At 46.2% G+C, this 21242-nt stretch overlaps 1 protein-coding gene across 7 annotated transcripts in view; it reads right to left on the reverse strand.

The window, feature by feature from the left end:
• Positions 1-9840: 9840 nt before the first annotated feature.
• Positions 9841-21242, reverse strand: part of GLT1D1 (glycosyltransferase 1 domain containing 1) — a 59038-nt gene continuing 47636 nt past the window's right edge. For 4 of the 7 annotated variants that reach the window (XM_053370023.1, XM_053370019.1, XM_053370020.1 and 1 more), the window contains 2 exons: positions 15487-15585; positions 9841-10477 (listed from right to left, as the gene is read on the reverse strand). In XM_053370023.1, coding sequence (XP_053225998.1) covers positions 10331-10477; positions 15487-15585 — 246 coding nt within the window. In that variant the 3' untranslated portion in view covers positions 9841-10330. The other 3 variants (XM_053370021.1, XM_053370017.1, XM_053370022.1) reach the window with 3 other exon arrangements.

The raw sequence follows: 21242 nt of genomic DNA on the forward strand, positions 1-21242 counted from the left end.
CAATTTGGCTGGAGAGCTATTGCACACATCTCCCCCACTCATTTGATGGGATTCCCAAATTTGCTACCTGAACGTAGCAAATCCTTTCTGTTTTTCTCTCTTCCCCTCCCATGTCCCCTCACCCCACCCAAGTGAAAAGCATCCAGGCCAAATGGATCTGATTTGCATGTGTCAAACAAAGCAAAATGTTCTCAAGCTGTACAGTCTCTTGACGTATCTGATTGGGATAATTGCAACGCCATGGGGGACTTTTGGCCTTGCTAAAAATAGTCAGGAGGATGGGAGCTAGTGGACTGGCAAGCAACCTGGAACAATGTTTTTGAAGCAAACGGAATATGTTTTAAGCATGGCAGAGGCAAGCGGACTCCCACGTTAGGCTCGTTTCCTAATCAAAATTTATGAAATATACTTTAAAAAAAGAAAGAAAGAAATGAATCAACATTCACCAGGATGTGTGTAGAACGCCTTCTTACAGGGAAGGGATGCTACTTCTTGTCAAAGCCTACGTTGTGATGCTGCAGAAATACAGAATACAGTGGTACCTCTGGTTAGGTACTTAATTCGTTCTGGAGATCTGTTCTTAACCTGAAACTGTTATTAACCTGAGGTACTACTTTAGCTAATGGGGCCTCCTGCTGCTACCATGCCGCCACCGCACGACTTCTGTTCTCATCCTGAAGCAAAGTTCTTAACTCAAGGTACTATTTCTGGGTTAGCGGAGTCTGTAACCTGAAGCGTATGTAACCTGAAGCATATGTAACCCGAGGTACCACTGTACAGTTACAAACGCCTCAGGTTACAAGCGCTTCAAGTTACAAACTCCACGGAAATTGTGTGCCGGCGGCGCAGTGGCAGCAAGAGGCCCCATAAGCAAAAGCATGCCTCTAGTTAAGAACAGTTTCAGGTTATGAATGGACCTCCGGAACGAATTAAGTTCGTAACTAGAGGTACCACTGTACAGTGGTACCTCGGGTTACAAACACTTCAGGCTACAAACTCTGCTAACCCAGAAGTAGTACCTTGGGTTAAGAACTTTGCCCCAGGATAAGAATGGAAATTGTGTGGCGGCAGTGGGAGGCCCCATTAGCTAAAGTGGTATCTCAGGTTAAGAATGGTTTCAGGTTAAGAATGGGCTTCACGTGATTGGCTAATTCCGGAATTGTCCTGTAGGTCAATCAGGTTGTGGATTCACTTTTACCTGGAGCTGGATTGGGTGGCTCCTGCGGACCAGTCATACTGCTGCATTGTTCTAGGACCAATCAGACTGCTGCATTCTGAATCCTATTGTTCTAGGACCAATCAGACTGCTGCATTTTGGATGCTATTCAACTCAGTACATAACAAAGCCTCTCCATTTTCATTTAGAAAAGCAAGTTGCTAGACCTCATGACTAGAAAGAAATGTTTCAAAAACTCCTGCTTAAATTTCACAGACCAGAGAGGTGGGTCATGATGTTCTGAGACATTATGCCACTTGTATCATAAGAAAAGTATTTCTGGATCAGGCCGGTGGAGCAGCTAGCCCAGAATCCTGTTGTCATAGTGGCCAACCAGGCACCTAAGGGAAGCCCACAGCAAAATTCCCTGTTCTCTGTGCAGCTTCCGTCTTCATGCCTGGCTTGAGGGCTTTTTGGAGACATCTGACTGGTCACTGAGAAGAAAAGGCTGCTGGGCTGGATTGGCCTTTAGCCTGGTCAAGACCAGAAGGGCTCATCTGATGTTCTTAAGGCTTTCCAGTGTTTGGGCACATGGACCGACACACCTTTGACCACAACTCAGTGATGCAGGTTTTGAGAAATGCTGCCAAGCATTTCTATTTCATTTCTATTCTATTTCTATTTCAGCAACCGCTCCAATTGCACCACTTATTCAGGCTGCAGGGATCAGGCGCCTGGGCACATGAGACTTCTAAGCCCCCTGCCCGTTTGCTACCCCATCAGCAGGGCTCGGTTTGCGCTTGCCTTCTCGCTGACCCCTGCCACAAAAACTTTTCATTATTAGCTTTTGAAGTCATACGAGGCCAGCAACTACTCCCCCCGCACCCTTTGGTTGTGGCTGCTGATGAAATGTGATGGAATCAGACTAATGAAAGAGGTGACCTCTATCAAGCGAGGTTAGAATTATTGGTGGACTTGTGTTGAAGAATATGTGTGCTGATGTACCCACACACAAATGAAAATGGGCAAGAGTCGATGCTTGTGTGTGTGTGTGTGAGAGAGAGTGAGAGAGAGAGAGAGAGAGAAGAAGAAGAAGAAGAATTTGGATTTGATATCCTGCTTTATCACTACCCAAAGGAGTCTCAAAGCAGCTAACAATCTCCTTTCCCTTCCTCCCCCACAACAAACACTCTGTAAGGTGAGTGAGGCTAAGAGACTTCAGAGAAGTGTGACTAGCCCAAGGTCACCCAGCAGCTGCATGTGGAGGAGCGGGGAAGCGAACTCGGTTCACCAGATTACTAGTCCACCGCTCTTAACCACCACACCATGAGAGAGAAACCATATGAAAGGAAAAGGTTTGGTGTCTGAAAGAGTACATGGTTGACATCCATCAGTCTCAAAAGACAATGGAGTGTGCCTCCATGGTTGAAGTCAAACTGCTGAGTTAGCAGCACTGAAGTGACCTGCTTAGGGCGCAAGCCTGGGCAGTGTGGATGGAGGTCCTGGGTTGCCCAGAAAACTATACTCCCCCACTCAGCCTCACTGATGTGGTCCAAAGGAAAGCAGAACAATATGTTTGGAACCAACTTGGCTGCAAGAGTTACTACAAGGCGCAATCCAACCATCTTAGGGACTCCATTCCAGATTCGTGTAGGGTTTACTTCTTAGCCCAGGGGTCAGCAAACTTTTTCAGCAGGGGGCCGGTCCACCGTCCCTCATACCATGTGGGGGGCCGGACTATATTTTGAAAAAAAATATGAACGAATTCCTATGCCCCACAAATAACTCAGAGATGCATTTTAAATAAAAGCACACATTCTACTCATGTAAAAACACACTGATTGCGTGGCGAGTTCTGCCCCCCCCCCAGTGGAAATAAAAACACATGACACAATTATTAAGGTTAATGGGCTAAATAAGGCCACAACTCTATTGGTTACAGGTGATGAGCAGTTTTGGGTTAGGCATTGGTCCTAACCAACTATCCGACTTCAGTCCATCCGCTTGAAGTCCGGGAAGGGTTAACCACCAGTAGGGGGAGTCCTGCTGATGCACATCAACTAGGAACTCCCCCGGGGTCGCCAATAGGGGGCGTGCCTTAGGCCCTCACCTCCCTAGGCTTCGGACAGGGCCACGCCCCCCAGAATCCTTTACCGGACTGCCCTTCAATATGCGGGGCAGGTGATGGCACTACCTCCCCTCTTCCATCTACAGAGCAATACCAATGCCTAACCTCCAATACCAAGAAAGCTGTGATGATTTGCTACGAGGCAGGCGAAAACCAAGTGGCTGGTGCCAATTTGCCAAGTGGAAAAATTCCTACCAGGCCCCTCAACGGCAACCAACCAAGGTCCATAACAAGGCCAAGGAATGGAAACCTTATAGGGCGGGAGGGTGGGAAAAGCAGGAACAGCTGGCAGGCGGGAAAAGAGGGAGATCCCCAGTTGCGTCCTGCCTTAAATAGGGCAGGCCACACCCCCAGAGCCAGCCAATTGGCTGGACAGGGTGTGACGCGGCCGGGAATCTCCCCCAATCGCGCGGGGCTGGGCTTCAGCCACTGCACTCGTGGTGGGGCCGTGAAGCCCGCAATCTCACCTCCTCTGCAGGGCGGAAGTGGCTTTCCCGGATCTTCCATGGGCCGGATTGAGAAGGCGATTAGGCTGCATCCAGCCCCCGGGCCTTAGGTTGCCTACCCCTGCCTTAGCCTTTTCTTCTACCCAAGATATCCTGCAAGGCAGCAGAGTTTTAGGACCTGAGTTTTCCTCCTCCTAGATGGGCTAGCTTCCCAGGTGGACAAGCCCCACCTGCCCCTTAGAAAGAATACATAATCCTAATCATTTAGACTAAATTCCAGTGACACCGAGGGTTGGGAAGCTTTTTCAGACTGAGAGGGCTCAGTTTCCTTGGAAGAAAGGTCAGTGGAGACTACAGTGTCTTTTAAGACATATGAATTTATTTTAGAAATAAAATAATGCTCACAGCATTAATGCCCCAATTGTCACAGCTGTGGCTCAAGCACAGAGAGAGGCATGCATCTGTCCCTGCCGGGTCTCCCAGCATCTCCCCTTCAGCCTCCAGCCCACTCACAAAGCAACTTTCTAGGCCAGCTCCTCTTTTTGCCCTTTTGGTCATTCCTCTCTTAGATACAGCTGCTGCAAAGCCTTGGAAGTGCTCATTGGAAAAAGATTGTTTCAGGAAGTGTGAATTATGTAGCTTCACACTCAAATGCAAACCAAGCCAAATTTCTCTCCCCTGCCGACACAATGTCTTCCAGACATTTCTGGATTTGAACAACATGGGGTGAGGGGTGATAGAAGCTGCTGGCCAATAACAGCTGGATGACCACACAGGTTCCCCGCTGCTGACATCAAGAGCAGTGGCAGAGAGCAGACGGGGGTGTGGCTGGCACGTGTCCCAGGGGGCGTGACATGCGTCCCAGGGGTGTGGCGCACCGCCTGTGGGGTGTGGCATGCATTCCGGGGCGTGGTGTGCCACCCATGGGGCGTCGCATGCGTTCTGGGGGCGCGGGGCGCTGCCCGTGGGGCGTGGCATGCGTTCCGGGGGTGTGGTGCACGTCCTGGGGGCGTGATGTGCTGCCTGCAGGGGTGTGGCGCCCAGATTGGGCAGGGGGGCAGCAGCGATGGCACCCCACCAGGATCACGCTGCCAGGGGCGGTGCGCTCCCCCGCCCCCCTCTTCCTCCGCCAGTGATCAGGAGCGCCTACTCCCATAGTTCTGCACTGTTGGAAAAAGCTCTATTGCTGAACCTAGCCACCATTTTGATTTCCCAGAATGCCTCTGATGGAAGGTCACTCTGGGGCATTGTGGGAAATGGAAACCTTGAGAGCTGGGCCAAGGCCTTACTGCCCTCCCTTGCCAAAAACAAAGCTCATGGGGGTTTGCAGGGCAGGCATATGGGGCAGGCCCTATGGCAGTGCTGGAGGATGCCAAGCGCTGGCTCTGAGCCCCCAACGCACTGCAAAGGAATGCTCGCAATCCTCCTTGAATCTCACCTCCTCCCTGCCATAAATTAAGCTGCAATTTAAACTCCTCACAATTAGCATCCTCCTTTTACATCACCTTCGAACCCAGAGTGCTTGTCAATTGATCCAGGGTGCCAGATAGCTGCCAGAGCCTGACTTGTTAGATACTGACTTTTGTGTGTGCGCGCGCGACTGTCTGGATGGCTTGGTGGATTAAGCACCACTCCTCAGGGATGCCACTTCCAATCCAAAATTGACTGGAGTGATTTAAAGTCTTAATGGATGGCTCAGCGATCCCAAATTAACAATGAGCTGCCACAAGAAAGAAAAAAAGGTAGTTACTGCCCAGTCTTAAGGAGACAAGCTCTTTTTTCTTGTTATTAAGCTTCTGCAATTGTCAGTAGTTAGAAACAGAAGACGATAATCAACTCCGTAAATCAGTGGCTTTCAAACTCCCTGTCCCTAGGGAACCTTTCCAACCTTGGTATTGTTTATTCAAGATGCCCTGAGTGTTGCAGGGAATTATGGGTGATCCTTTAGGGCTCACTGTCTGTTCCCACTTGTGAGAGGCAATCTCTACCCACTCTGCTAGCCTCGTAATTAAGCCTGATTTCTGCTTAGCTTTCCTGGGAAATATATTATTATTATTATTATTATTATTATTATTATTATTATTATTATTATTATTAATTTCACTTATGAATCGCTTCCTGTGAAGCGTCTTGGAGCAATTTATGGTGCAACGAAAAGAGATACAGAACAACTACATAGATCAAAGCAGTTAAAGCAACTTTATCTCTAAAAATAATTTCAAAACAAAACAAAATCTGCACAATTACATGTAAAACAATGAAAAGCAACAATTACACACAGAGACACACACACAAATATAAAATCAATTTAAATAGAGATATGAATTGGGAGAACAAAAGCCTTCCTTGGCCTGGCTTTTGAGATTTTAATTTCCCACGATGCCCCAGAGTGATTAGTGGCATTCTGGGAAATTCAGAAGGTGCCCTGGTCCAAGAACCTGGTGTGACATGGAGCCAATGGACACAGGCCAGCAATCAGGGCAAGGAACCAGCAACCGGTTGCAGGCACCATTGTGCATTGGTTGCGGAAAGTCTTACTGAAAGAATCACGTCTTCAACGAGCATCTAAAATAGAACGAATATCACAATTGGAGAGAGATCTGTTGGAATGTAATGTCAAAGTGCTGTCTAAAATGCATTAGATATCATTGGAATGGGAGAAAAAGGATGAGCAAGTAAAATCTTCAATGACACATTGGGCATTAGATATTGGTTATATTACAGATATGGAAGCATTGTAACGACCGTGGAATACGGATATAAAATTTACACCATGCTATGATTTAAGAGAAAATTATATGAGAATGTTATATATTTGGTATCTAACACCAAGTAAATTGGGAAAAAATGTATAAATCAAGTAAGTGTTGGAAATACAAAAAGAAAGGTTTTTTTATCATATGTGGTGGTCTTATAGTAAGGCTAGAGCTTACTGGGAAATGATATATATTGAATTGAAAAAGATGTTTAAAATAACATTTGTAAAAAACTTTCCTTTTGGGAATTATAGGGACAGAACTACCCAAACTGTATAGAAATTTATTCATGTATGCGACTACAGCGGCAAGAATGTTATTTGCCCAAAAATGGAAAGAAGAAGCCCTGACGAAAGAAGAATGGATACAAAAACGTATGGAATATGCAGAAATGGTGAAACCTACCAGAAAAATAAGAAATCAAGGTAATAAACACTTTATAAAAGAACTGAAATAGTTTATTGAATATTTACAAAGAAACTGCAAACAGATAAGGACATTGGCTGGACTATTGTAATAACCTACAGTTTCATAAAAGCAAATATTTAAAGTAGATGAATAAAAGAATAAATTTAGAATATGCAGGAAATGTAAAAGATAATAAGGAACAACAGAAAGAGGAGGAAGTCGAATTTTGAAATGTTAGTATGATTGTAAAACTATTGAAATGCATAGAACTGAAAATCATAAATAAAAGACAATAGAGACTGTGCTCTGATTGGGCCAGAATCCTACCAATCTTTTCAGTCAAACAGTGGAGGCTGGTGCATTTGGGAAAATGGGGCCCTGCCCCACCAACACCAGTTGGTTCCTCCCACCGTTCCTCGGGGTCCAACCAGTCCATGACAATAGCCGTATTCCCTTGGTCGGAAAACCGTTCCCTGATCCACAGCACTCGTTTTTGCTCCTACCAAGTTTTTAAATTTAAATCAGATTTTAAAAATAAAATTCTTTTGGAGGAAAAATCTTTCTAAAGATAAATTTCAATTTAACTTACATTATAGTCCAAAGGCTATTCATCGGGAAATAAGGATTTGTTTTAAGTTTTTCATGTATGCTAAAACTCAGTCTAAGTTGTTTTTTTTAAAAAAAATCGTTTAACCACATCAGTTAACAAACATGGATACATATGCTATAATGTTGTTGTTTTAGTTAAATAAATAGCTTAAATTGTTACTAAAGGTTATTTTTCTCCTTCCAATAAAGTACAGCAGAAAAGTGGTCCAAATATAAACAGTTACCGTATTTTTCGTTCTATAGGGCGCACCGGCCCATAGGACGCACCTCGTTTTTTTTGGGGGGGGGGGAAATGAACAAAAAAAATTTATTCCCCCCCCAGCCGCAGCTGCCGCCCCAAGCCTTGCGCACACCTGCCCGAAGCACGGGGCACCCTCCGGAGGGCTCCGCATGCTTCGGGCTGCAGGCTACCGCCCCAAGTCTAGCGCGCCCGGCGGGAGCTCCCGCCGGGCGCGCAAGGCTTGCAAACACTCGCCCGAAGCACGGGGAGCCCTCCGGAGGGCTCCCCGTGCTTCGGGTGACAGGCTGCCGCCCCAAGCCTCGCGCGCCCGTCGGGACCTCCCACCGGGCGTGCAAGGCTTGCAGACACTCGCCCGAAGCACGGAGAGCCCTCCGGAGGGCTCCCCGTGCTTCGGGCGACAGGCTGCTGCCCGCAAGCCTTGTGAGCCCGCAGGAACTCCCGCCGGGCTTGCAAGGCTTGCGGATAGCTTCCTGAAGCCTGGAGAGCGAGAGGGGTCGGTGCGCACCGATGCCTCTCGCTCTCCAGGCTTCAGCGAAAGCCTGCATTCGCCCCATAGGACGCACAGACATTTCCCCTTCATTTTTGGAGGGGAAAAAGTGCGTCCTATGGTGCGAAAAATACGGTAACTTATTAAACCTCACAATAATTTCATAATTATCTGTCTATGTATTTCTAATAGCATAACCAAATCAGTAATTTTTGATATAACTGTAAAAACTACTCTGAACATTTATTATTCCAAAAATGAAACCTTCATCTGGTTGTAAACATTAAGATTATACCAGCAAGAATGAGTCTTTCTGTAAAAAAAGAAGAGAGTTTTAAATCAAGTCTTACTGACTAGTGATTTAAATCGTGATTTAAATAGATTTGATTTAAATCAAATCCACCCTACATGATACAATGAAGTCCCTCGATGCCCATGGAAACGCAAGTTTTACAGAAATCACTGTGCACAGTCACATCCCCCCTCGCCAACCACATTTTACTAATCACAAGGAATAACTTGACGAGCTCCAAAACAGGGTCTTCAAGTATAGTTTCCCTAACAGGATGTACTTAAAGCTTCATAAAACGATAGATAGATAGATAGATAGATAGATAGATAGATAGATGATAGATAGATGATAGATAGATAGATGATAGATAGATAGATAGAGATAGATAGATGATAGATAGATAGATGATAGATAGATAGAGATAGATAGATGATAGATAGATAGATGATAGATGATAGATAGATAGATAGATGATAGATAGATAGATGATAGATAGATAGATAGATATCTCATAGCCAGATTTTTTTGGGGGGTTGGGGGTTGGTGGTGATGGTGAAGTGGAGGGAGAAACAAACGCATTACTTTTACCGCTGGGAAATGAATCACAATTGCTTTCGAGATTTGCAGGCACAAGAGCCCTCCTTTAATTCCCTTTTGCAAATGCAGAGTCCTATTACAATGTGCTCAATGGTGCCAACGACTATGCGATTCAGAGGACAAAAATAATAAAATAAAGCATCCGAAATTTGCACAAAGTACTGAATACAAATTTCTCGCCACTTCCCTTCTATGGAGCCTGAGCTTCTCGCGGCCAAACACGAAGGAGATTTATGAGGCTCCACAAAAATGCAGTATTGCAATTATTATATTCTGAGGTAGCAACCAGTTTCCAGGAAATGTGAAGCTGGTGTAAACATCAACTTGAAGAAATAAACTCCAACTCAAGATGTGGACATCAATCAATATAAATACGACCCCCCCCCTTCCCGGTGGACATGTCAGAGTGACACCCTTGCCCCAGCCAACATTGTTAGTGGAATGTCTTGGCAGGAGCAAAGTCAAAGCAGCTGTATGTCTTTGCTGTATGGCATCTGTTCAGTTACACCCAAGAGAGACACCCTTTCAAAGTGTTTGTTATGGCCCAGCTTAAGGGCACGTAAAAAATAAAACAGAAACCGTGGATGTGGTATGGGGAAGAGTCATAATTATTGAGACTGCAGAACTGTAGTTTGACTCCTCCCCTGCTGTTGTTAGCACTAGGAGGAAAGTTCTGGTCCCCTCCCCCCTTTAAAACAAGTGTTTTTACACACACGATGGATTAACTGATTAAGGGTGTGGTCAGTAAACGAACCACAGCCACTGAAGTCCCATGGAAATGAACAGGACATGAATGAAACAATCATAATTAACTCGACCTCCTCATTCCAATGGGACCACTGCCTAACTTGCTTTCTCTGGAACTAGGCCCATAAGTCAAACCGAGAATGATTTCCATGATCCAACGGCATTCCTAGTGTGCATGTGTTTGCATCTGAATGTGTTACGCATAGGTGTGCATGCATATAATTCCAAGAAAACGTATCATATTGATGCATCACTGATTATCCATATCTGTGAATATTGTCCTCTCATGGAAAAAAACCCCCTGCAATCATTCTAGTGTCCACTGTATGGTACATTTCAACTGGTACCACAGAGAGCAGGTGATAGGGGGGAAATCAGTAAGTGTCATTAATCACAAAAATCTGATCGGCTTGGCTGGTTTGATCCATCCATGCTGGGTTCCTGTATCTTGACGCAAAGTGCGTCACTGAAGCATCAGCACAAGGTTCTGATACGCTTTCCTTTCGTGTTCCCATGAGTGGTGCTTTGTGACGTACTCCTTTGCCTTCATTACAATCTCTTTGTGCAGAAATGGGTCGCCGATCAGGCTTTTAGACAGCTGGACAAACTCCTGAAAAGGTGAGAAATAGCTGTTGTTATTATCCCACTGCCAATATCCAAAAGGACTCAAAGGAGATTACACTCTATCAACTTGCCACGTCGCAAGGGAACAGGAACAGCGGCCTTACAGATTGTCAGATCATCAAGCGCAGTATTGTCTACATGGACTGGCAAGAGGTTCTCCAGGATTTGAGGCCGCAGCGTTTCCAGACCTACCTGAAGATGCCATGGACCTAACCTGGGACCTCCTGCATGAAAAGCAGGTGTTCTGCCTCTGGTCTATGGAAGAGGGCAGGTTAAGGGGAAGGGCTTTCCAGGGGCTGCCTGCCATGGAACAGAGACAAAAGCGGGGCTTTAATGAATGCAATTCTTACCACTTTGAAACTGGCTCAATTCCAGCCATGTAGAAGCCTGAGCCCAACCTGGCTCCCTCGAGATGTTTTGGGCGACTGCTTCCTGATTGTGCTGGATAGGATTGTGTGAGTTGTGCCTAAAACATCTGAAGGGCACCAGGTTGGGGAAGGTTGGTCCAACGTGTCTATAAACACGCTTCTCTGTCCTCCATCCAAGCCAGGAAGAGGCATTATCACCAAGTTCAAGAACATTTTCTTCTAAGATGCCAACAGTAAAAAGAGAATGGAAGCACAATACGACCCAGCGATTGCAAAATTAACTGAATAGGTTAGACTGAGGGAAGGAGGCAAACGCAGGGGCAATCTGAAAGATTAGGGTCTCCTTTTATGACATATACGGAGCAGAATTATCACATACAATAGCTTTAACATTTCTTCGCAGGTGAGATGAAAGGTAGCAAATGCAGAAAGAATAGCACTGATGATTAAAATGTATTGGATACTTACTAAGAATGAAATCATAATAGGATGTGTACTGCAAGAATAACAGTTTTCAGAACACATAATCTTTGCTTCCGTGTGCCTTTGTGCAGAAAAAAAACGACACACACACACACATGCAAATGAATAAAACAACACATTCCAGGGAGGCAAAAACAGTCAAGAAGGTGCAGTGCAGGCCGGTGAGGGGCGTGGCCTGGGGAGAATCCTGAGGGCCAGACAGAGAGCATGGAGGGCCACATATTGCACAAGGACCTGAGGTTTGCCACCCCTGAAACAGAACTTGCTTTTCAAACTTCGGCAGGTTCTCCTTTCCGGCGACGGTCAAGGGATGGTCTAAAATCCTTTCAGCATGCAATCCTTCTTCCTCAAATAAAAAGGCAGGGCTGGTGGTCAGGGAGGATTCTGTTGTGGCTATCAATTGCACAATGCCATCTCTCACCAGTGTCACCCCCACAATAAACCTAGGGAGGGTGAGGGAGTGCAGGATCTGGCCCACCAGCTCGATCCAGTCTCTTCCCACATTTGGGGCATGCTTTTATGAAGGAGGTGTAAGACCAGTATCCAAAGTTGTTTAATGTTCAGGAACATTCCTGTACGGAGGCCACGAAGGACTAGCCGAACTTGCAGACTCAAGATCTATGGGCAATAAGCAACCTCTGCCTGAGATCAAGCCGTTCTGTCTCTCCAACGCACACCAGGGGTGCGGAGGTGAGTTCCACGTTGATACAAGTACCTTTTTCCCGGAAAAACCAATTGCATTTGTTAACAAAGAGATTCATTTGTGAAGACCGCGGGGAACAATGAACTCTCCAGGGAGAAAAATGTTAGGCACAATCGTTTTATTGGAAGGGGGGTGGGGTGGGAGGAGGGTCAGGGGTAAGGGAAGCGCGACTGCCAAAGTCTAATGAAAACAGAGAATCTACCTTCCTCAGACTTGACTTAATAGTATGCATTAATCATAGGCACTCTGAACAAAAATGCATTTTACACTCTCCAGTTTTATTTAATCTCTTGGTGTTCGGTTTTTTCTTTTCTTTACGGAGCACGTTATTACTGCACTTAGCTGATTTTTGGAGGCCAGAATTTAATTTATAGAATCAACAGGATTAATACTCTCACACACTCCTCCTTTCCAAGCCTAATTAAGACTACCAGTTAATTGGGATATAGGGTGAAGCTTCAAAAGCAAAGGTTGCGTGCGAAGGAGACATGCTGGGGACTTAAAATCAAAGTGATAGTTGGGTTTTGCTGCTGTTCTTGCTGCTACCTGGGTGCCAGTTGCCTTTAGAATACTAAACACTAACCAGATGGGAGTTAGAACCTAGGAAGCTGCCTTAAATATTTGACCCCTTGGACCAAGACTGGATGGATGGGATATTGCCCGCTCTTGATGTGGTTGCACTCCCTCTGAAGGAGCAGGTACATAGTTTGGGGGTACTTCTGAATCCATGCTTGAGTAGCCTCGGTGGCACAGAGTGTCTTCCTCATGTGCCTCCTCCACAAGAGGTCTAGAGGGTGGCAACAAAAGAACAGGCCTGTTCTGTGGTGGCTCCCCATTTGTGGAATGCTATGGCTTTCCCAGTAGTGATGTATGGAAGTGAGAGCAGGACCATAAAGAATGGGTGATCACTGAAGAATTGATGCTTTTGAATTATGGCACTGGAGGAGACTCTTGAGAGTCACATGGACTGCAAGAAGATCAAACCTCTCCATTCTGAAGGAAATCAGCCCTGAGCGCTCACTGGAAGGACAGATCCTGAAGCTGAGGCCACCTCATGAGAAGAGAAGACTCCCTGGAAAAGACCCTGATGTTGGGATAGATGGAGGGCACAAAGAGAAGGGGAGGACGGAGGACGAGATGGTTGGACAGTGTTCTCGAAGCTACCAGCATGAGTTTGACCAAACTGCGGGAGGCAGAGAGGAGCAATTGCCCCAGAACTTAATGAAGAAATGTCTGCAGGTATGATGGAGATCTAAGGTGGACATTGCAGTTTGTTGCTGCAGGATATTAGCACCTGCAAATTCAATTAAAATGTTAATAAATGAGAGACTGCTTTGTCATGACTCAAAAGAAGTCACGCGTATTATAGATGGAGGGCACAAGGAGAAGGGGAGGATGGAGGACGAGATGGTTGGAGAGTGTTCTCGAAGTTACTAACATGAGTTTGACCAAAATGTGGGAGGCAGTGGAAGACAGGAGTGCCTGGTGTGCTCTGGTCCATGGGGTCAAGAAGAGTCGGACATGACTAAACAACAACAACAACAACAACAACAACAACAACAATTCCCCAGGGAGGTTCACCTGCGCCATTCTTATATATCTTTCAGTGACAGGCAAAAAATTTACTCTATAACCAGGCCTTTGGCATTTAAGTCTCTGTGGCCTTTTAGTTGTTTTTAATGCGTTTCAGTTTCCCTTTGGTTTTAATGTTTCTCTGTGTGGTTGCTCGTTTGATGATTGGTTGGTTGTTGTGGGTTGCCTTGGACAAGATAAAGTGACTAACAAATTTAATATATCATCATCATCATCGGTCCATCCAGGTCAGTACTGTCTGCGCTGACCACTAGGGGCTCCCTAGGATTTCAGACAGGGGATCTTGCAAAGTCCTACCTGGAGATGGTGGGGGGTGAACCTGGGGCCTTCTACAGGCAAATAAGGTGTTCTACCTTGGAACCACAGCCCTTCCCCATTCTTTAAAATGTGATCCATCCTTCAGGCCCCTTTCAGGTATTGTCCAAGGTCTCCCCTGGAGACTTCCATCTGTCCCATCACCATTCTTAAGTAGCTGCTAGTACCCAGGTGCCTGGCAGGACCCCACTGGCAATAAACCCACCCTGCCCTTGCTGGAGTTGGTACTGCTTTGACCTCCCCACAAATCTGTTTCCCTGGCCACAGGCTTATTCGCTGGCAGCGGCCAGGTTTTCAAAGCTGCCAGCCACCTGAGGTTTCCCCAAATACCCTGGAGTGTCTGATGTAGAACTGCTCAGCGGTATTGTGGGAAACTGATTTGAGGATGCAGAACTCTCTTCCCCTAAAAGTAGGGAGGTAGGAAGGCGTCAATTTCCATTCTGAGCCATTTTTGTCACATACAGCAGCGCTTCCGTTCTGCTACAGTTCGGCTTCTGAAGGAAATATGTCATTTGGCTTGCTGTCTGTTGTGGCAGAACTTTATGAAATAAATTAGATAATAATACAGAAAGTGAGGTGAATAACGGTTTTTGTTGGAAACCGAATTACAGCAGAACAATGCTAGTCATAATGAAGATGGGTAACTGAATTGAATTTTTAAAACTTTAAAAGTCGAAACCTGGTCATAAATATAAGCACCAATTCTGTGAATTGGCCATATTTCTACTGTTATTTGTAGCACAATACTACTTTTAATGTCATATTTTTATAAATTGCTTCCTGGTCACTGACCGTATTAAAGATATTTGATTTGATTTGAAGATGGGTAACTATTAGGTAATTATCACATTATTCCACGCCATTCACTTCAGTGCAAAGGAAACGCAATACAAATAGGAGGGAACCCAACATGAATTACGTGTCATTTGATATCAATGGTGATCATATCCTTCACCACTGAATACCATAACCCCAACCTATGTAGGCTTAAATTTCAGCATTTATTATTATTATTATTATTTGCATTTATACCCCACCTTTCCTGAAAGGAGTTCAAGGTGGCACATGGAGTTCTCCTCCCCATTTTATCCTAACGACAACCCTGTGAGGTAGTAGGTCAGGCTGAGAGTGAGTGACGGGCCCAAGGTCACCCAGGGAGCTTCATGGCTGAGTGGGGATTTGAACCCTCATCTCCCAGGTCTTAGTCCAACACTCTAGATCAGGCGTAGGCAACCTAAGGCCCGTGGGCCAGATGCGGCCTAATCGCTTTCTCAAACTGGCCTGCGGATGGTCCAGGAATCAGTGTTTTTACATAAGTAGAATGTGTCCTTTTATTTAAAATGCATCTCTGGGTTATTTCTGGGGCATAGGAATTCGTTCATCCCCCCCCCCAAATATAGTCCGGCCCACCACATGGTCTGAGGGACAGGGGACCGGCCCACGGCTGAAAAAGGTTGCTGACCCCTGCTCTAGTTGTTACACAACACTGGCTCTCAATGCAAGTGTGCATTGAGTCATTACTTCTTTTTTTACCTGGGGGTTTGAGTATAGCAGCCCAGTTGTCTTGTGCGCGATTATTGCAGCATTCCCTGGGATATTCCTTGCCATCACCGGAACATTTAAATCCATTGCCTAGTGAAGAACCACAGAGGAGAAAAGGGCTTAGGGTTAGTTAGGTAGAGCTGGAAATTTGCAGAAGATTGTGGAGCAGGGTTCTGAACACAGGGTTCCTGTTGGGGAATCTGGTTGGCTGCTGTGACAGCAGGATTATGGAACTGATGGGCCACTGGTCTGACCCAGCACGGGTCGTCTTGTGTGCTTATGAATACATCATCTGGGTTTATTTGGGCTTGAGAGCACTGGCAGATCTGCCAGAGGTTAATCTTCACGAGGGACAGAAATTTCCAGCAACCACCGGAGCATAGAATGGCATGAGGTAAATCCTCGATATCTCTGGGGAAGCGCATGGAGCCCGCTTGCGCACTTGTCAAGCGGACCCCCCCCCCCCCAGCCCGACCTGAAATTTTAATTACCGCCGCCAGCCTCAGAAATCCTGAAAAACATGTGGTGCCTTTGAGCGCTTAATGGCTCATCTTGTACAAATTACTGCGGTGTCAGACAACAGAAAGAAATCCACTCTCCAGGTTGTTCAATCCATACCGATTCACTGGCACTTAGGAGAGAATGTGCTTTTAATTACTGTCATTATCGTGGGGGACGTGATTTCCCCGTGGTGTAATCGGCCCGGAAGGAAAGCATGACAAGTTTGGGGGTTTTCTTGGGGTGGGGTAGAAAACAGAAAAAGTGGATTACTTGAGCTTGCCTGCACACTGGCGCACAAACACATTAGTGGGAAGGACGGCTCTGTTTCATTGATTAATTGGCTAACAGTGTGCTGCTAAACTTATCTGCGCAGAATTGAGCCCCAATGACTTCAATGGAACGTGTTTGCCAGTAAGCAGGGGAACTTTGATCAAGCATTTTTTCACTGCCTATGCTGAGGCAGCCAGAACAGCCACAAATGGCATTGCAGGCTCTGCAATTCCATGATTTCTTTGACTATTAGGAAGGGAGAAGGGTGATTCTATGAAGTTTGCTCCTGTGATGGTTCTAACTGCCATCATCTCAGCCTGAATTCTTTCCAGCAAAGGGAGATGTTAAGGGTGGCGCTGTGGGTTAAACCACAGAGCCTAGGACTTGCCGATCAGAAGGTCGGCGGTTCAAATCCCCACGAAGGGATGAGCTCCCGTTGCTCGGTCCCTGCTCCTGCCAACCTAGCAGTTCGAAAGCACGTCAAAGTGCAAGTAGATAAATAGGTACCTCTCCAGTGGGAAGGTAAACGGTGTTTCCGTGTGCTGCTCTGGTTTGCCATAAGTGGCTTAGTCATGCTGGCCACATGACCCGGAAGCTGTACATTGGCTCCCTAGGCCAGTAAAGCAAGATGAGCGCCGCAACCCCAGAGTCGGTCACGACTGGACCTAATGGTCAGGGGTCCCTTTACCCTTTACCTAGGGATGATTTTCAGTCTGAGGGCCAGATCCCTTTCTGAGCAACCAGGCAAAAGCATCTTTTAGGTTCCCAGTGGGTTGGGGGGCGGGTGTCTAGAGTGTTCTGGTGGAGTGGACAAACCTCACCTAGCCAACCTACTGGAATTGGTGTCTCTGTTGGATTGCACAGTGGTGAGAATCTGGTCTCTTGCTACACAAATAGCTGTGCCTGCCCCGCTCTTCACAAGGAAGGTGAGGGCATGTGGCGCTTGTTGGATTAATGCTTTAGCTCACGCTTAGCGCCATGCATTTAACTTCTCTTGCACTTGCTCTTGATTTCTGTAACCTGACACTCGCCTAATGTACTGATCTGATCTGAAAATCACAAGATTTGTGAGTCTGAGTTTTTCACTGGACTGGGAGGGCCAGGACACCAACAAATTTCCAGTCTTCTAATGGGGAGCATAAAACTGGGAATGGGGTGAGTGGTAATTTCAGCCCAGACACTTGGGAGCGACGAAGGATATGCATAAAACAAGCAGGGTTTTTTTTTCAGGAGGAACTTGCCAGATCTCAGTTTCAGCACTTCTCAGGTGAGCTCTGGCACCTTTCAGGCAGGCGCCATTGCCATTCTAAGAGAAAGAGGGAGGGGTTAATGGTGAGTACTGCCACATTTTTTTCTAAAAAATAGCCCTGAAAACAAGGAGAGTGAGGGTACATAACAGAAGCGGGATGAAGTCTTTCCTTCTGAGTGTGCATTTGCATCAGAATTTGAACCAGGAACCCCTTTAATCTGTGGACCAGCATCTCATGTGGTGAGCCACTTTAAACACAATCTGGAAGCAGATAGGTCTCTCTCAGGTATTAGCTTGGCTGCACCCCATTTATCAAAAAAGGTTCTTCCTGATCTGATCTGACTCAACCATAAACAAACCTGTCTCTTTGCCTGGCTAACATTTATGCTTCCATGAATATGCTTTTCTGATCCATTTGCACTTGACCCACAGTTTGTTTTTGTTTTTTAGAAGAGAGGTGGCCACTATGGTAAGTGTCCTAGATGGGCTTTTGATCTAACCCACAGCAGAGCTCTTCTTATGAGTCCACCAAACCCTCTTGATAGAAGGTTGGACGTCCTCATAGCTCAAGTCCACCCATGGAAGTAGTGTTGGCTGAACAAGATGGTCCTGAATTTATTTTTTTAATCAGTGGAGTCCAAGCGCTATCTGAGGCTTCACTTTCATTTTCTGGAGCAGTTTTTCAGCCCTGGTTAATGAAAACAAGGTTTTGACAGATGGTCATTCCTCCTGTTGACCATCTCAGGTAGGGTTGCTGTTTTTTCTCCTAATTAAAATAGCACTGTTGTTCAAGAGCTATCTTCTCTTTCCTTTCTAGGCAGATGGTGCTACTTCACTGTCAGGGCCAAGAGTATCGCCCATGGGAAAGATGGACAAAATAATCCTTTACCAAAAAGAACACAAAATGGTAATGAGAAGAAATGAGAAATGGGCGGCTTCACCTCTTATGAAGTTCCTACCTCAGGAAGGGTGATCCCTAAAGAAAAGGAAGTGGGACAGACCCAAATTATCCCCTATAACAACCTTAGAAATGAATGAATAAATCTAGCCAAAACAGAACACCTTAGTCACCTCCTCCCTGCCCCCAATAAATTCTGAAGTATTGTGTGATACTACTACTTTGAAGTGCCTATATTTTCAAGCCGTTACTAGCAGGTGAATGAGAAGCTGGTGGTGATTTATTTATCTGTTTGTTTTTAATAAGGCTAGGCAGAAATTATCTCCCTCCTTCTGGTTTTGCAGCCCAATTCAACCCAGCAACGGATTGGAGAGACAATCCAGCAATGGATAAGATCTGTTGAAAGGCGTTAGGGGTGTTAATGAATCTTTTAGTGAGTAGGCAAGAAAATGCCGTTCTTGCACCTGGACCACTTTGGACCGACGCAGCTTGATTGGAAATCAGGAGCGTGGCCAGAAATTGAACTATGGCATGATCCAACAGGAACGTACTGTAATTATTTTCCTTATGGAATGGGGGAAGTTCTGTTTCAGACTCTGCGCACAGATTTTCTCCATCATCCCTTCCCACTCCGTGCATGAATGCTTTGCACTTCTTTTCTGAGGAAGCTAGTTTAGCACAAGGGGATCTGGCCTGTCGGCGATGATCCAGTTTTTATTTCCAAGCTTCTCAGGTAAGGAACCCTCGAGACGCTTTGGCCTTTGGAAGGCTGATTAGAGGAAAGTGTTGAAAGAAACTGGAGATTTGTGCTTCTTTCCCCCCTGCCCCACTTTTTTCTTTTCCCCTGAATTTAAAAACTTTCTTTTCAAGCATAAGTCAAGGTGCTTTCATTAGTGTTTAAAGCCCCAAACATAGCTGTCAACTTACAGATTTGAAAATAAGGGACCAGCAGCCTCGAAAATAAGGGATCAGCAGCCAAAATAAGGGATTTTAGTCAACCAGATGTGAAACGAAGCCTCAAGCGGTGGTTCCCACAGCACAGCAACCCGGCAAAGGGGATGCAGCAAGGAAAACTACCGTCACCTCTCCACTGGGAAGCACTGAGCAAAGGCGAGTCCCCAGGCAACGCGGCCGATTTGATCGGCACAAGGCATGCAAGCTCCACCCCCCAGTCGTTCTTAGACTCCTTATTGGATGAGCAATGCAGCCAAGCAACACACAGTTGGAGCCTCCCTCCCTGGCCGGCAGGGAGGGAGGGAGAGGAGCTGCTTCCTTTGAAACCCAGGAAATTTAAGGGATACCATCAATAAGGGACAGCAGCAGGACACGGCACTGGGATAAGGGACTTTCCCGCCAAATAAGGGACGGTTGACAGCTATGGCCCCAAATGACGTAGGCCCCAAATACCCGGAAAAAAACCTCCTTTCCTATAGACCCTCTTGGGTGCTAAGGCTGATGGAAGAAGACCCTGTGGTTGTTCCACCAAGCTCCAAAGTCTCTTTTTTGGGGGGGGGGAGAGGGAACGTTCTCTGTAGCAGCCTCTAAGGGACATGGAATGGTTGGACACAGAGAAGTGGTGGGAGGAACCAGATGGGAAACTGCCAAGGGGAGAAGGCCCATAGCCAGGGGTTTGGTGGTGGGACAGCAATGAATGCGCAGAGGGAGAAGAGAGAGAAGACTGGGAGGAGGAGGTGTCAGAAGCTGAAGAGGTAACTGGGTTTAGTGAGCAGGAAGAGTCTGTGGCATAGAGAAGTCCAGAAGCAGGACAGAAAGCAGGCCAAGAGGCTGAGAGGAACCAGGGTGTCTCTCCCTCCTGCTGCAACAACCTCGCCTCCCCCTGGTCTCCCAGGACCAGGAGAGGCATGAAGTGGGAGGAGCAAAGGCTGGCAGGTAGTCTCAGATTGCTTGGGGAAAACCCAGGAAAGGAGGAGAATTAGACAGCTGTGGGAAGGGGCGGATCTTCAGCCTCTGCAACTGCCTCATATGGGCAAGACCTACCAAAGAAGAGTTGCTGTGCTCATTAGGCCTGACATTCCTATGCAGAGTTAACTCCACTTGATAATAAAGAGTTAACTTCCACTTGCTCAGTGTGATTTACTGCTGGTTTGCTCCTGCCGCTAAGTTGTGGACCTCCTTCCCCACAGACCTGTTCCTGACCTTTCACTATGCAGATTTGTACAGTTTCCAGCTTCTGCTGAAGACACATCTTTTTACAGCAGCCTTTGGCATTTTTTAGGACCAACCCTACATTGTGATTGTGACTTGCTATCAATGTGAGGCCTAGAAACTCCTCTTTTCTTGAAAAGCTGGGATACTCAGTCTCCCAAGAGAGCTGCTATCAATTCTTATTACGCAAGAATACCTTGCTTCTGTCCGTCGCTGCAGTAAGATGATAAAAAAAATAATTAGCAATAGGATTATCAAGAAAGCAAGGCGGGGCTCTGCTTACTAAAACAGGGCAGCAGAGATGAAAAGTCAAGCTAAAATAAATTACGCAAAGCATGGCCACTATTATGTAAATATAGATGTAGAAACATTACACATCACAAGCATTGTTCAGGCATTATGACACACAAGTAGAATTGCTTGCTGGCCCTGCACCCACCACTGTGTTTTCCCTGATGGCAAGAGCTGTTTAATAGTGGAATGGACTCCCTTGGAAAGCTGAACAGAGATTGGATGGCCAACTGTCATGGATGCTTTAGCTGTGATGATTGCAATGCAGAAGATTGGACTAGGTGGCCCTTGGGATCCCTTCCAATTTTGGGACAGGGGAGGCCTGTTGATTTTGCCAGCCCCAAATTTGAATGAGGTTACTGGGGTGAGTAT

This window comes from Podarcis raffonei, chromosome 16, assembly GCF_027172205.1.
Source record: "Podarcis raffonei isolate rPodRaf1 chromosome 16, rPodRaf1.pri, whole genome shotgun sequence".
Lineage (NCBI taxonomy): Eukaryota > Metazoa > Chordata > Lepidosauria > Squamata > Lacertidae > Podarcis > Podarcis raffonei.